This window comes from Notamacropus eugenii, chromosome 1, assembly GCF_028372415.1.
Source record: "Notamacropus eugenii isolate mMacEug1 chromosome 1, mMacEug1.pri_v2, whole genome shotgun sequence".
Classification (NCBI taxonomy): domain Eukaryota; kingdom Metazoa; phylum Chordata; class Mammalia; order Diprotodontia; family Macropodidae; genus Notamacropus; species Notamacropus eugenii.
This window is the reverse complement of record NC_092872.1, coordinates 213396223-213412820: the sequence shown is the minus strand read 5'-3', so window position 1 is coordinate 213412820 and position 16598 is coordinate 213396223. Positions and strand designations below refer to the sequence as shown.

General features: G+C 40.5%; 1 protein-coding gene across 1 annotated transcript in view; it reads left to right on the top strand.

Moving 5' to 3' along the window:
- Nucleotides 1-16598, top strand: part of PIK3AP1 (phosphoinositide-3-kinase adaptor protein 1) — a 139105-nt gene that overhangs the window by 86806 nt on the left and 35701 nt on the right. The window contains exon 8 of the mRNA XM_072626460.1: nucleotides 415-604. Within this exon, the coding sequence (XP_072482561.1) occupies nucleotides 415-604 (190 nt within the window). The remainder of the gene's footprint in view (nucleotides 1-414; nucleotides 605-16598) is intronic.

Below are 16598 nucleotides of genomic sequence, written 5' to 3'. Positions count from 1 at the left end.
TTCATCACTTGTAAAATGAGCTGGAGAAGGAAATGGCAAACCACTCCAGTATCGTTGCCAAGAAAATCCCAAATAGGATGAAGGACAGTCAGACATGACTGAAACAATTGAACAACCACAACAGCAAGCACACATAATATGATACAGTGCCTGGGATGTAGTCAGCAATTGATAAATGTCCATGGAACTGAATTGTTGAATTAAAACCAAGGCCTGGAGAACAATTTAAGCCCATCTCTGTATTGCCTATTGGGTGTTGGTTTGATGGATCTCTAAGGGCCTTGTTCTATCACATTTCTTCCATCTTATCACTTTCTTCCCATTTTGTAGACAGCCAATAGTCATGACCACAGTCATGCAGCCCTACCCAGAGCACCACTTCATCTTAGGTGTGGGTATTGTCTCTTCTTTCAGGAAACTGTAGACATGCTGAAAAGCCACATTAAGGAAGAGTTAATGCAAGGAGAGGAAGATGATTCCGTGTATGAGTCAATGGCCCACCTTTCCACAGACTTGCTAATGAAATGTTCCCTCAATCCTGGCTGCGATGAGGAGCTGTATGAGTCCATGGCTGCTCTCTCCCCAGCATCCACGGAGGATCTCTGTAAGTAGCAGAATGAGATGGCCATCCCACTTCTGTTTTTCAGTTGGAAAGAGGATTTCCTCTGTGTTTGAGGTGGGCAGATCCCTGCTACTCACCCCACAGAGGCCCAGATCCTGTTTGACATAAAGCTCTGTAGTCATAAGAGCTGACTAAGTGAAGAATGTGCTATCATGAGCAGATTTCTTCTCCTGACTTCCTCTGGATTGTTAACCACTCTTTGTGCGAACAGCAGGGCACTGGAAGTTAGGATTGCTGTATCCAGTGCCTTCCTAACAGATTCACTAGACACTGTTTTATGTATTCAGTCCTTTGAGCTGAGAAGGGGGTCCATAGACTTCATCAGACAGCCAAAGAGGACCATGATAAAAGAAAGGTTAAGAACCTCTGTCCTAGGATTTCCATCAGATCCCTCATGACTAAATATCCCTTCCTCCTAGGCACTAGTCTCCCAGGAAATGAAGATCTGGCTACACAGTTCCTTCAGCAACAACATAGGTGTGCCATTGTCTGACCCAATAACATCTGTAAAACACTTTGAAAACTTATGTGTAAATTATTATTGTTTGTAACTAGGGACATGCTGGTAAAAGTTTACTAATTCTCTGGGGAAAAATATGCACATGATACACTTTTAACTTTAATCCACATTATAAACGTTTTTCAGGACAACTAGATGGCCCAGTGAATAGATGCTGAGCCTGGAGTCAGGAAGATCAAAGTTCAAATCCAGCCTCAGAAACTTACTAGCTATGTGACCCTGGGCAAGTCATTTAACCCTGTTTGCCTAAGTTTCTTCATCTGTAAAATGAGCAGGAGAAGGAAATGGCAAACCACTTCAGTATGTTTGTTGACAAGAAAACCCCAAATGGATTCACAAAGTGTTGGGTATGACTGAACAAATAACGTAAATATTTTTGCTCTCACTTTCTTAAATCTGGACAATCAGCCAAATGAGAAGTCAAGCCCTGATCTGTAGCATTTGCTGATTTCGGAGGTGTAAATGCTCACAGGGGAAATTTAGCAACTGGCTCCTCATTAGCTTCTTCATAACCCAACCTTAGGCATTAAGCATTAATAGGTGATTCCCACCAGCTCTCACTATCCCGTCATACCTGGGGGGTGAAGCTATCACTTCTAGGTCCTGGCTCTGGGCAGCCATGGGAACTTGGGTAAGTGCCTAACCTACTCTGGACCCCAAGTTATTTCTCTGTCAAACGTGGAATTTAATTAGATGATCTCCGAGGTCAGTTGTCAAAGTCTACATAGAGTCTTATAGACTTTATGAGAGTCTATAACTCTGACTTTCGTTAAGTCTGGAAATCCACTTTCCAAAGGGATTTATTTATTCACCTCTCTCTGAAAAAAAACAAAACCCACCTCAAACAGGGGAAAAAAAAAACTGCCTTGGAAATTTAGCTGGGCTTCCACCAGGTGGCGATGGCGTGTCTATCTCAAAATCACATTCCTAACCATGAATTTCTATACCATTATTTAGATTTTAAAATAAATCTTCATTAAAATTGCACACTTACGCTGTTCTAAAAAAGGACCAAAACATATGTCTTCTAAAGCAAACATTTACCACAAATTGTACCCTTACAAATCTTCGTTGTGTTTAAACAGTTGACATTCATTACCTTTTTTCTCCTTTATGTCTGGCTTTATCCGTTAAAGAGAAATTTCTTTAAAGACAAGGCCAGAGACTAAAGGAAACCTAGGCTTCTGTGAGGCAGGGGTGAAAAAGGGGTATGGGTAGGGAGGAAGCTGTGCAAAGGCCTCGAGACAGAATGTGGTAACAGCTAAGATCCACGGAGGGAAAGGAGCAGGAGGCAAGCCAACCTGAAAAGGTCTGAGCCTAGGCTAGAGCCAGATGGTGAAGTGCTTGGATAGCCAGAGGAACTGGGGTTTATCCTAGAGGCAAGAGGCCTTGGTGCTTCTTGAGCAGAGGAGTGACATGGTTAGACTGATGCACTGGCAGCTGTGTGGAGGAATCAATGAGGGGAGAGATTGGAGGCACAGGGAATGGTACCATAGTCTGGGGCTGAGGGCCTGCATGGGGTGGTAGCCATAAGAGTGTTGCTGAAGGGGACTCAGATGAGAGATGTCGATGAGGTAGGATCAACAAGACGTGGCTGCTTATGGGTACACGTGGGATGAAGGAGATGTGAGGAGTCAGGAACGAGTCCAAGGACACAAACATGGGTGACTGGACTACACCAGAGCCTTTGACTGAAGTAGGGAAAATAGGAGGAGAAATTCCGAAAGATGAGTTCCAAAAATGTTTTAAGTAAGAGCATTATTGTTGGAATAATTGTATAGCCTCCCATAGTAACTGCTCTGAGGGGCAGAACACTCATTTTGATAAGCTCTGGGGTCTCCCTTAAAATCACAGTCACATTAGTTGATCGTCACACCATGCTGATGAAAGGAATCCTAAAACCTGAAATCATTAGGACTCTCTGGGCCTTGGCGTGCAGCTCTCTGCTGGATAGGGAAGTGAGGCATTCATTCACAAAGCAAATATTTGTAGTCATTCATCACCTAACATCATTAATTGGTTCTGAGAAAACATGATGTTAGGTGAAACTACTCATGGGGGAAGGGAAAAGAGGAGGAAATGTGGTTAGTTTTACTGTGGCCTTGTTCTGAACAGCTGCCATGGTGAGGTGTGGTTATATCAACGCTGTTATTGTGAGACTGTAGTTACAGTGGGCAAAGTGACCTGCTCAGGGGTATGCCTCTGTCAGTACCTACTATGGGCAATCAAAATAGTCCATTCTCACTTGGCAAAGGAAACCAGCCCTATGTGAAGCAGGTAGGCTAGACGTACATAGACCCCTACATACTTCTCTCAGTGTTCCCTCCTCTCATATTATCTCCCTTCACATATTTCAGTCAAAGTAGAACAATCTTCATATCTCCTTCTTATCTGCTCAGTCTTATCTCCACTTGTTTACTCATACTGTCCTCTCTTCCCTCCATCCAGTCTCTGTTGACATCAATTGCTTCCAGGTTTCCTTCTCCTATGAAACCTTCCCTGGTTCTCCCTCCGTGCCAACCAACCAATTGAAAACAATTTCTTCCTCATAAAATCTCTTATTGTCTTTTGCCAAGGCGATCTCCTTTTCACTATGACTCTCTCTCCTTTCATGGTTATCTGTGTACATATTCCTTCTCTTCCCCCCTCTTTATTGTAACTCCTTGAAGGCAAGCACCGTGTGGCATCTGTCTCTCTGATCCCAGGGCCTAACATGGTGCTTTGTTTCACAAGAGCAGGAGCTTGAAAAACACTGATGAAAGTGAATGACATTTGAGAGATGTCCTTTTCGAGGGCCTGCTTCCAACGTCCTTTCCCCCATGACTTAATGCCAATTAAACAGCTATATCTTTCCTTCTTTTACAAGGAACAAGAAGGAGAAACACACTGGGTGTCTCTTCCCTGGGAGCTCAGAGTGCCTATGAATGGTACATATATATATAAAAAAGGGGATAATTGTACAGCCTCCTACATAATGACTGTAAAGGGGAGAGCACTTGTTAGTGATCAGGAGACCCTGGTTCTAGTTCTGCTTCTGCCACTGGCTATTTGAGTGACTTGGGACAAGAGCCAGAGCCAGTCCAGAGCCTCATTGTCCCACTCTGCAAGACGGAGGTAAAGATGCTTGCCATGTTTCCTTTATAGGGTTCTTTACATGATTATAGTTTGATAAACTGTAAAGCTCAGTAGATTTGTGACTGGTTGTTTTCATCCCAGGGGTCTTCTCCCCCGGCCCCTTACTAGATCCTTGTGTTTAAATTAAAAAGCACCATGAACAAGCTGCTCCAGACCCTTCCTATCTTACCATTGTTCTAGCCCTCACTAATAGTTTTACTTAAATTTGCTTATAATGTTGAAATTCATTTAGGATCCTACAACCTAGGCCTCTAAGATCGAGAGCCCAGGGAACTGCAAGACCATTGAGTCAAACCCCTTCATTTTACAGATGATGAAATGGAAGCCCAGAAAGGTCTAGATACTTGCTCAAAGTCAGACAGTTCCTAAGTGAAAGATCTGCTATTTGAATACACGGTACTGTCCCCCAAATTTAGATATTTTAGGTGGATAACTGGGCAATTGAATTACAAGAAAAAGCTGACTCCCCAGTTTCTCTAACCAACTGACTGGTGGTAGGGTGCATTAGTGCATATAGAGCATTGGCTTTTGAGTCAGAGAACCAGAATCCAAATTGCTTCCGCTGGGCCTCATTTTCCTCATCCATAAAATGAGGAAGTTGGACTCATGATTTGATAAATATCCTTTCCAACCAGGGGTGTGCTGGTAAATGTTTAACAACAGACTCTTGGGGTGAGGGGGAAATATAGATATAGAGATAGAGATATAGATGCGCACAAACATACACACACACACACACACACATATATGACATACTAAGTTTAATTGGTCATCTTCACTTTCTTAAGTTAACCAAATAATAAATCACATCCTAATTGGTAGCGCTTGATGATTTCCAAGGTGCAAATACTCACACAATCTTGAGTAAGTCGGAAGACTTTGCCCAATTGTACCTTACTTAAATCCGATTCTCAAGCAAGTCAAGACATCATTCTGTGATGTCACTGGTCTTTGAGAATGAAGGACGAGCAACGACAAAAGCTGGTTCCAGCATGTCCCTGGATTTAACTCCTTAATTCCTATGCTTTTTATAAATCATATCAGAAAAATTCATAGGGTCACAATGATGTAAGATGTTAGATCGAAAAGGTACTGTAGAGAGCGCCTCATTTACAAATGAGGAAACTGAGACCCATGAGGTAAGTCATCCAGCTGACGTCAAATAGGTGGCTAGTGGCAGAATTAGGTCTCACAGCAGGCACTAGAACTTTGAGTAGGATTCTTTTTCCCAAGATGCGACGTTTCGTGACCCCATCCCCCATCACAGAACATGTTGAACAGAAAGCCAAGACTGCTTCCTTACGTGGCTTCCCTACATCCAGTTTGTTCTCATCTGTTTTGCAAATCAACCTTCCCATGGAGCTGCTGGCAAGCATGACTCCCAGAGACATAAAATGCCAGAGAGCAACTTCTCTTTGCCTAAGCATAGCAGAGGTTTGGCGAGGTCAGCTACAGACAAAGTTGAGAAGCTGAGGACATGGTTTTGGCTTTCCCAGACTCCCTTTTCATCATTGGCACCTCCTGTTATTTCAGGCACCAGTTGTATTTAACCTCCTTTTCCTATTAAAATTGGAAAAGATCACAGGTCTGTCATTTGTACTTTAGTATGAATGAGTTTCCGTCCATGTGTTATTGCTTCCAGGTATATTTTTCGTTTTAAGCCCTCTCTCTAAATGTGAAGCAAAAGGAACAAGAGATAGGTGAAAAGATACTTTGGAATTAGAAAATCGTATTGTTTCTGAAACCACACTTTTCTTCCTCCATCTCAGTGACCTTCGGTGGAAATACATTTTAACTTTTTTCTGGTGTATCTATGGGCAAGAAAGGTGGTCGGCAGAGAGAACATTCTGTTCCCTTCCCCTACTTGCTTGGTCTCACCCCCTGGGGACTGGCTCAGGTTCAGCTATATGGATCCTATTCCAAAGAATTCTGGGAGTGGGGAGCCATTTATCTGGGTAGAATTGGATTCTTTCAGCTGAAACCCCAGGGCCTGGATCCCATCCTGCCTGAGTACAAGATCCCCAGCGCTTGGCTTCTTCCCTTTGGATTCTAGGTACTTTCCTCTCCTTCCCATAAGACATCCAGGCTCAGGCAGGAATCCAAAACCCATTTTCCTTGTGTCCTTTTATTTCTCCCCAAGCACCCAGTGCAGCATGCTCTTAATACAGTGTGTGTTGAGTTAAGCACAGTATTACAGAATTACAGTGTTAGAGAAAGTGGCAAACATGGCAATAATAGAAGAGAGCTTTAAAGGAATCAAACGAACAATGTACTTTTTCTCCTAGGGCAGGGGCTCCTAATCTTTTGGAGTAGCATGGATATGTTTGGCAGTCTAAAGAAACATAGGGACCCCTCTCAGAATCATGTTATAAATGTATTAAATTAAGTAAAATTTGATTTTTAGTAAAGTAAATTAAATTAAAAAAATACAGGATTTCAAAGGGAAACCAATTATATTGAAATAAGCATATATATGTATATGTATATATGATATATATGTGATAACGTATTTATTTATTCATTCATCCATCCGTTTATTTGTTTGCTTATTTTGCTATCCAAGTTCATAAATCCCCTAAAATTTATCCACAGAACCTTTGGGTTTCCTTGGACACAGGTTAAAAACCCCTGTCCTAGGGTATTAGTAAGTACAGAAAACCTAAAAAACAGGTTGCCCACTCCAGCCTCTTTTTAGGCAGGTCTTCTGTTTTTTCTTTTCCTCTACTCCTAGGCATCTCCCATCCCTGTAGCAAGGAGTCTACTTTTATTTAATGGCTACTCTGGGGGTTGATTTTACTTACCATAAATATTCCAACCTGCAGGCTTTTTGTTTCTTCCCCAGGTAGATTAAGGGGAGTGTAAAACTGCAAGAAATAGCCACAGTTGGAAAACTTGAGATGAATTGGAAGTTGAACAGAGAGGCCTTTGTATTAAGGCAGTCTGATTAAAATGACCTTTGAATACTGCTTACCTTGATAAGCCTAGCAGAGAATACCTGTAGTAGAAAAGGAATGAACTGAGCAGAAAAACTGGAATTGGGGGTGGGTTCTGTCTTCCATTTCAGTGCTGGTTATGTGAATCGCTGACAATCTGAGGTTCTATTGACAAAGGAAAGTTTTCAGACAAAGGTGGGCTATGCTTCAACAGGTATCAAAATAAGTATAAGATGGAGTCTCAACAGTGTGTATGTGGGGGGAGCCCACAAAGCTGGCTGCTTAGCTATCATTAAATCCAAATCCTCCTAAATGAAAATAACAGATGAGGAAGGATTTTCCTCCCACAGGAAACTTGAGGGGAAAGCTCAATGTGTATTTGGATGCTAGACCTGGATTTGGAAAGACCTGAGTTCAAATCCTGTTCCAGAGGCTGAGTTGTGTAACACCGAGCAAATCACATGACCTCTCTAAGCCTCAGTTTGCTCATCTGTAAAATGTGGGGTTCCTACCTCTTCTCGTTTGTTGTGAAAATGAAATAAGATAACACAAGTAAAGTGTTTTTGCAAACCTTGAAACATAATGTAAATGCTGGCTCTTATTGTTATGACTTGAAGTAGCTTAACTGTGAACCTTGCCACAAAGACCAAGGTAATAAGGCTTTTGTTAACAGTAAATGATATTTTGTAGAGAATTATGACACTTTCCTTGTCCTATTTGTTCTAACCATACATGTATGATGTGAAAGACACATTACCATGTGTTTAGTTTCTTGAAGATGCCATCCTTAACGTATAATTCAATCAGAGAAGAGAAAATGCCTGCCCTCAAGAAGTTTACATTCAACTGGAGGAAATAGAACAAGAAGAAATCTATAGCAGATAGAGCTATCTTCAGAGATTTCTTGTGCTGTCTAGCGAGTAAAGGAGGGTCTTCATATTCTTTTGACTTTTCCCTGATTTGGTGTGATCTTTAGACCCCCTGATAATTTGACAGCATGGATTTGGATAAGGATTGCAAAGTCTAGGTATTACTTACAATGGCCAGAGGTAGTTTCTGGATTCTTTAGTTTTATATACAGTAATAATAGTAATCATAATGGCTCGTATTTATATAACACTTAAGTTTATTAAGTAATTGTTTCATAACAAGGCTTTGAATTAGATAATTAAAAGTATTTACTTGAGGTAGGTGTTGAGGTTTAGGGGTGCTGGAACCCTGAAATAGCGACACACAGTCCTGCCTTGAATGAGTTCAACACAAGCCTTCTTTCAGCCAAAGACACGATTATTAGAATGCCAGTCAGAATGGGTGTGATTCTAAAAATCCATCATATTGGCCAGACTTTTAAGGAATCTAAACCATTGGCTAGAGTCTTAAGGAATGTGAGGATTTGTGACACGTGGGTTGACAAGTGGGCCAGACTGAATCTGAGTACTTTAATGGAGGCAAGATGGATCTTATATACAGTGGTCAAAGGGTGGGAAGGTCTGGATGGGAGTAGGTAAGTAGTCTGCAGTGACTGGGAAGAAACAGAGAAGGACCTGGAAAGGGCTGGGTGCCTCAGGCAAATGCCAGGGACCTGGGCCATGTGGTAAAGTCCAGAACTTTTCCTTTTTTGCAGTCCAGATCCCAAAGACATGGTCTTTTCCTTTTAGGGGTTCAGATCCCAGCCCCATCAGTAGGTACAAGGGAATTGACTGACCCATCTGACAACATTTGCTGTGATCCCCGAGACAGAGAGTGATCACTCATTGGGAGGACTATATTTCCCATGAGATACTATACCCATAGCACTAGGGGATTATGTTATAAAGTGAAGCTGGCATGCAGTTCAGGCAAATTGATTGACTCAGTAGTTATTGATACTTCTGAGCTGGAGAAAAAGAGAGCCATGTAGATGAAGTAAGTATGGTGGTGTCTAGAACAAGGAGGATAGCATCCACATAGCTTACCTGCTGGCTGTCAAGAACAAGCTGGGAGCTGCTGATCAAAAGGGATTTGTTGTGACTGAGTGTAGCACCAATGCGATATTCACAGTACCTACCACGGCCATGAATATCCTAGCGCAATTCTGAATCATGAAATACCACAGATTCTCCACTTGGAAGGCAGAACCAAAGCATTTGTACAGACACCAAATCCAGTGCAGTAACAAAAATCTATACACAATAACAATGCAGAGGTCACCAGCCCCAAGTCTTCCCCTAGCTAGGCTTCCCACAAACCAGCTCCATTAAACAAATCACTAGCAGGGTGTCTTAAACAAAATTACAAGCTCTTTCACTCACACTAGCCATCAGCCTGCACCCTTCCTGGCTCTGACTGCTCTCAAAACTAACTTTCTCTCAGCTCTGCCTCTTCCATCTCCACCCTTCCTGTGCCATCCATTCAGCCAACTCCTCCCACCCCAGGCTCCATGGGACTCAGACTCATGTGACCTAGGCAGGTAATATGGACCTATTAATGAATGAGAAAGATCTCCCCATTTTACCATTACACAGAGATGGTGGGAAGGGGCACATACTGTACTCAGAGATTCAAAAGTTATGCAACTGAAGATTTCCCTTTTACCCAAGACTGGTCTAGTCTCATGTCATCCCTCCCACTCCCAACCAAAAACTGAATCTTAGAGGCAACTGTTATCCTTTTTTGATGGCAGCTGAGGATGTATTTATTGCTTAATTTTCCCCCTATTACTCACTTTGCAATTCTGCCCATATTAGATTTATGGGTCTTTGCTGCTAGCAGAGCAACCATCAAATATTTAGATTTGAGCTTGACATTAGAGGCTCTCACTCTGTTCTAGGATGGGGGCTCGAGCTATTTGTAGTACACTTATTCTCCAGAATACCCTGCACTGAATCTAAGTAATATGTTATTCCAGATTTGAAAGGGATGGATATCGGTTACTCATTTTACAGATGGGGAAGCCAAGAGAGAATTGAAGTGACTTGCCTAAGGTCTTGAACCCAATTATTTTGATCAATGTTCTTCCCACTACTGGGAAGTACTAACTGTACTAGGATACCTCCCATCTAATTTCATGTATTTCTAGACTCTGCTTCTATTGATAGAAAATACCCTGTCTTTTGGAAGGATATATTTAAAAATCATGGGTAGTGGGTGGCAGAGCTGGGATTTAAGCCCAGGTGCTCTGACACCACATTTCTTCCGTTCATGCTGCTCTCTTGAAAATATTCCCAGGATATATTGTAGGCTTCCACGTTGCTTCTTGGCTGGAGTACATTAAACATATGTTAACTTTGCCTGAGTGACTCAAAGTCATTCTCATGAATACCAGTTATGGCATTGAGCTACAGGTATGATTACAGAAACAAATCTGGGTGGTGTGGGTCCTCATTTACCTGCTATTCCACTGTATGCATCAAAATACTGGCTGGTAGTAAGCCCTCAGGGTCTCTTGGGGTGCAGGTGTCTCGGTCTCTCTGTTTCTCTGTCTCTCTCTGTGTCTGTGTCTCTGTCTCTGCCTGTCAATTTCTGACTGTCTCTCTGTGTCTGGCCTCTCTCTCTGTCTCTGTCATTTTCTCCCTCTCTCTCACACACATACACGCACATGCACACACACACACACACACACACACACACACACACACACACACACACACACACACACACCTGGCTTACAAACTCAGTACAATATATCCCTTAGGCCCAGTGCAAAGAATGCAATACTGAAGGTACAATGCTTTACATTAGACAACATTTTGGTTTAATTTATTAACAGTAATAATAACAATAGCTAGAATTTATATAGAGCTTTAAGCTTTGCAAAACACTTTACATATATTATCTCCCTAGATTTGAACCTGACAACAATCCTTTGGGGTAGGTATAGGTATGGTTTCCATTTTGCATATGAGGGGACAGAGACCAGGAGAGATTAAGTGACTTGCTTAGCAGTCACACAACTAGTATCAGTGGTGGATTCAAACTGAGGTCCTCCAGACTCCCAAGCCTAGTGCTATTCAGGATGCCACCAAGTATCTGTCTGGCTTCTCCCTCTTTGCCTCTGCATCGGACCTCCAGACTACAGGACTGTGCCTTCTTTCTTCTTTCCCTTCCATTCTGGCTCATCCTGTCAGTGTCTTCAGCTCCCCACTCTCCTCACTGTTCTTCTGGTCGTCACCTCTGCTGCTGTTGCTTCTACCATCTTTCACTATTCTCTTTGTTCTTTTTTTTCTGCTTCTTTCTTTCTTCTCTTATTTTCTGTTACTTCTTGTGACTCATATGAAAAGGTTGGCATTTTTTCTACACAACCAATAGCTTGTGCTCTGTTCCTTCTAGCCAGTGAAACAAGCCAACACAGTGACCCTGCTATATTATATTCTTCAGGTGTGAGGTTCTTTCTTTGAGTAAGAAGAGATGGTCCTTGTTCAGAGCCGTTCTGGAGATAGCAGAGGCTTTACTGTACTCTGTGTACTGACAGGTTCTATTTTATAGCCACCCCTAAATGGAATACAGCTTCCACGTGCCTAAGTATTATAGATTCACGCCTTATGAGGTGTGTCACACAGTCACTTTTTTAGAATTTGGTGTCAATCTTGGCTCGTTCCTTCAAAAGCATGTCTGAATGTGGTTCTTCAAAGCTAGGTGGCATGGTTGGCAGAGTGCTAGATTTGGAGTAAGAACATAGGGGCTTTGTCAAATTTAAACTACATATTTCCCCAATCATCAAAGTTAGTGCCCTGAGAGATCCAAGAGGAGGTTCCTCCAACAAGGCAGGTCAACACCTCTGTAGCTCAGAGAGTTCATTAATTAGATGGACTGCTGAGCAGGAAAAGGCCTTGCCAGGGTCACCCAGCCAGTACGTATCCGACGCAAGACTTGACCTGAGCTTTTCCTGGTTCCAGCGCCAGGTCATCAGTCATTATACTAAGCTCCTTCTCATTGTAGAGGCCTAATAATTGCTTCTTTTGTTTGTCAGAGCAGCCTGTTTTACTTGTTTTCAGTTTATCTTTAACTGATCTAAGGTCAGCCCCATAATTAACATGTGAATAGGCTTTGCACCAAGTGGAAGCCCTATCCCTCCCACAGTTTCCATTCTTTCTGCTGATCATTTGTGGCCTCTCAGCTATATCTACCCCCAGCATAGTTATGGCTTAATGATGAAGGTTAGTTAATTCTTGAAAACTGAAATTATACATGCTGACCAAATGAAATAGTTGAAGTCATTTGGCCTTTTTTTTTCCTTTAGAGAATGCCCTTTGCTTGGCATCAGGACTCTCCCAATCCGCAGAACTGTATAGAGCATTATCATGTGAGCTCCTGAAAGGGTTGGGACTGATTTTACCCTTTTTTTGTGTCTCCAATTCTTAGCACGGTGCCTGACACGTAGTAGGCTCTTAATAAATGAAGTCCGGCTGTGGACCGATTCAGTTAGTGAAGTCACAGGATATTTACTAAATGACCAGTGCCCAGGGTTCTGTGCCAAAGTCATTGTTAAATGGCAGTCACATAAGATGCAGAATTAGAACTGGAAGTATGAAGGCATCTGGGAGACCCTCTAGTCTAAGCTAATTATAATATAACAGGAAGTGCTTCTAATGTAACACAAACCCGGCATAATCAACAGAGAAACATACAGAGAAACTTTTCATTGAATACAGAAGGAATTCTCTTTGGTTACAGTGATTTTACTGCCTTTTCATGTGTGTGAAATAGATCAGATGGGGGTACATGTATATCAGCATGTTATTCTGACTCATGCAGAAATGGGAAAAATGCATGGAAAAAATCCTAGCGATCTTTCTCATTGTATCTGTCTTCACCAAGAAAACCCCAAATGGTGTAACAAAGAGTCAGACATGACCTAGATAACTGAACAAATATAAATAAATATAAAGACTCACAGGTAACAGATTATGATGATAAATGGATGGAATTTGGGCAAGCAGAGGTAAGCTCTTGTGCCCAACACAATACTCTCTTTTTATTTCCTGACCTCCATGGGAAGTACAGAGAGGAAAAGCCCTAATTTATTGGAACTTTCAAAGAAACTATCATTCTATATTCTTTAAGAGAAAGAGTAATTCTGTTTAAAATAACTGTAGAAAATATGAAATACTTGGGAGTCTACCTGCCAAGACAAGCCCAGGAACTGTATGAATACAACTCTAAAACACTTTTCACACAAATAAAGTCAGATCTAAACAACTGGAGAAATATTAATTGTTCATGGGTAGACTAAGCCAATATAACAAAAATGACAATTCTACCTAAATAAGTCTTTATTCAGTGCCATACCAGTCAAACTATCAAAAAGTTATTTTATAGAGCTAGAAAAAATAACAACAAGATTCATCTGGAAGAACAGAAGCTCTAAGATATCAAGGAAATCAATGAAAATATTATTGCAAAAGAAGGCAATCTAGCCATACCAGATCTCAAACTATTTTATTAAGTGGTAATTATCAAGACAATCTGGTACTGGTTAAAAAATAGAGTGGTGGATCAGTGGAAAAGATTAGTTACAAATTATATTATAGTAAATGACCATAGTAATCTAGTATATGATAAACCCAATATCCAAGCTTTTGGAACAAACACTCATTATTTGACAAAAAACTCCTGGGAAAACTGGAAACAGTATGGCAAAAACTAGATATATACCACTATCTCACACTGTATACCAAGAGAAGGTCAAAATGGAGACATGATTTACCATAAGCAAATTAAGAGAGATAGTTTATCTGTCAGATTTATGGATAAGGGAGGAATTTAGGTCTAAAGAAGATATAGAGAGCATTACAAAATCTAAAACAGATCATTTTGATTATATAAAATTAAAAAGTTTTTGCACAAACAAATACAGTGCAACCAAAATTATAAGGAAAGCAGACAAATGTGAGAAATATTTTGTAACAAGCAACTCTGATAAAGGCCTCATTTCTCAGATATATAGAGAACTGAGTCAAATTTATAAATATAAGTCATTCCCCAGTTGATAAATGGTGAAGGATATGAATAGGTAGTTTTCGGAGGAAGAAATTGAAGCTATCTATCCATGGTCATATGAAAAAATGCTCTAAAATGCTATTGATCAGAGCAACGCAAATTAAAACAACTCTGAGGTACCACCTCACACCTGTCAGAGTGGCTAATGTGACAAAAAAGGAAAATGTTGGAGGTTGAAAGGGGTGTGGGAAAACTGGGAGACTAATATACTATTGGTGGAGTTGTAAATTGATCCAACCATTCCGGAGAGAAATTTGAAACTATGTCCAAAGGACTATACAACTATGCATACCCATTCATCCAGCAATACAACTGCTAGGTCTATATCCCAAAGACGTCGAAAAAAGGGAAATGGATCTATTTGGACAGAAATATTTATAGCAGTTCTTTTTGTGGTGGCTAACAATTGGAAACTGAGGGGATGCCCATCAGTTGGGGAGAGGCTGAACAAGCTCTGGTCTATGATTGCAATGGAATAATATTGTGCTATAAGAAATGACAAGCAGAATGATTTCAGAAAAACCTGGAAAGACTTACACAAACTGATGCATAGTGAAGTGAACAGAACGAGGAGAACACTGTTCATAGTAATAGCAATATTGTTCGATGAAGAACTTTAAATAACTTAGCTATTCTTAGCAATATAATGATTCAAGACAATCCCAAAGTATTAATGATGAAATATACTGTCAGCTTCCAGAGAAAGAACTGATCTTGACTGAATACAGAATGAAGCATGCTATTTTTCACTTTCTTTCATTTTTTCCCCTGTATTCAAGTCTTCTGGTACAAAATGACTAATATGGAAAGGTTTTACATAATTGTACATGTATAATCTATATCTGCTTACTGTTTGAGGGAGGGATAGAATTTGGAACTCAAAACTTTGAATAAAAATGTTAAAAACAAAACTAAAACAACTTTGCTAAGTAAGTTACTCTGACCATTATAAATATCCAAATTAACTATAAAGGACATATGAAGAAAGACACTATCTGCAACCAGAGAAGGAACTGATAAATAAAAGTATGCATAGATTAGTTTTACGTATGTGTATGAATGTGTGTGTATGTGTGTATATGTATTTGTGTCCAATGGTAGCCATCTGGGGGTTGGGAGAAGGGAGGAAAAAAAGAGAAATGTACATGATAGTTTTGTTTACTATTTAAATGGAATGTCAAATTGTGCATAGCAGATTTGCAGTTTGATGTACAATCATCTTTTTATTGTACTATGTTAGAGAAATGCTTGTTTTATTCCATTAGTTAAAAATAATTTTTTAAAAATGTAAGAAGGAAAGGCAGTTGCTGTCAAGAAATCTGCCTAGTTTAGACATTTGTTTAAAAAAACCCACTTCTTCTAGGGTCAGTATAGCATCATCTGAATCAATTACACCTTCTGTAACTGTAGAACTCTCAGGTTAGAAGTAATGATGAAACTTGGGGCAAATGATAAGCCCTGTGGTCTCAGTTTCCTTCTGTGTTTAACTGAAGGAGTTGGATCATCTCTAAACCCCCTCTCAAATCTAAAGTTCTGTGTGTGGAATGATGCTTGTGACGCACTAAAAATCTGAAGTTATCATAAAATATTAAATCATGTTCGGTTAACTATACTTCGTAAGACTATAAAGTAGATTGATATATTTTAGGAAGATTTTCAACCATAAAGGTAAAGAGTGGGAGGGACTATTATTTTCATTCCTCCTTAACCCATAGTTATCAAGAAAACATAACCAGAACACCCTACTTGCCAAGTGTTTCCATCAATCCATTTTAAAATATGAATTTCTGAGGTACAGTTTAGCCTATTGGATTAAGTTCAGACTCTTAGATCTCTTCTCTTAGGTAGATGTGGTCAGGGCCAGGAATTGAAAGATAAGACTCTTACATCTCACTTTTCTCTAAGCTACTTATTCACTGCATCCTACTCACTGTGAGCCTCTCAGGGAAACCGCTTCACCTGAGCTTACCCCTCTGCAAAGTCTGAGTCCTCAGCCTTCATGCCTAGCCAGCAGGTTGTTTGGGAAGGAAAGCCTGTTTTAAGATTAATGCCTCTAAGAGCAAATATAAACATCCTCTGTTTGGCTGTTAAAGCCCTTTAAAATCTGACCTCTTCCTGACTTCTCAGTCTTATTACACTTTAGTCCCCTTTACACACTCCACAATCCAGTGACATTGAAATCCAGTGACTGAAGTACATACAGCTCCATCCCTTTTCACTGGCTCTCCCTCTTTCCTGGAATACACGGTTATCTCTTCCACATCGCAGCTTTCCCCATCACCATATATCGCTTGTTGGCATAAAAAATGAAATGGAAATTTGGGAGGAGTTTTGTGGAAGTCACAGGTGTCAGGCAAAGCCTTTGCCAGCAAACTTAGAAACCCAAAAATTCATAAAATATATGTATAGC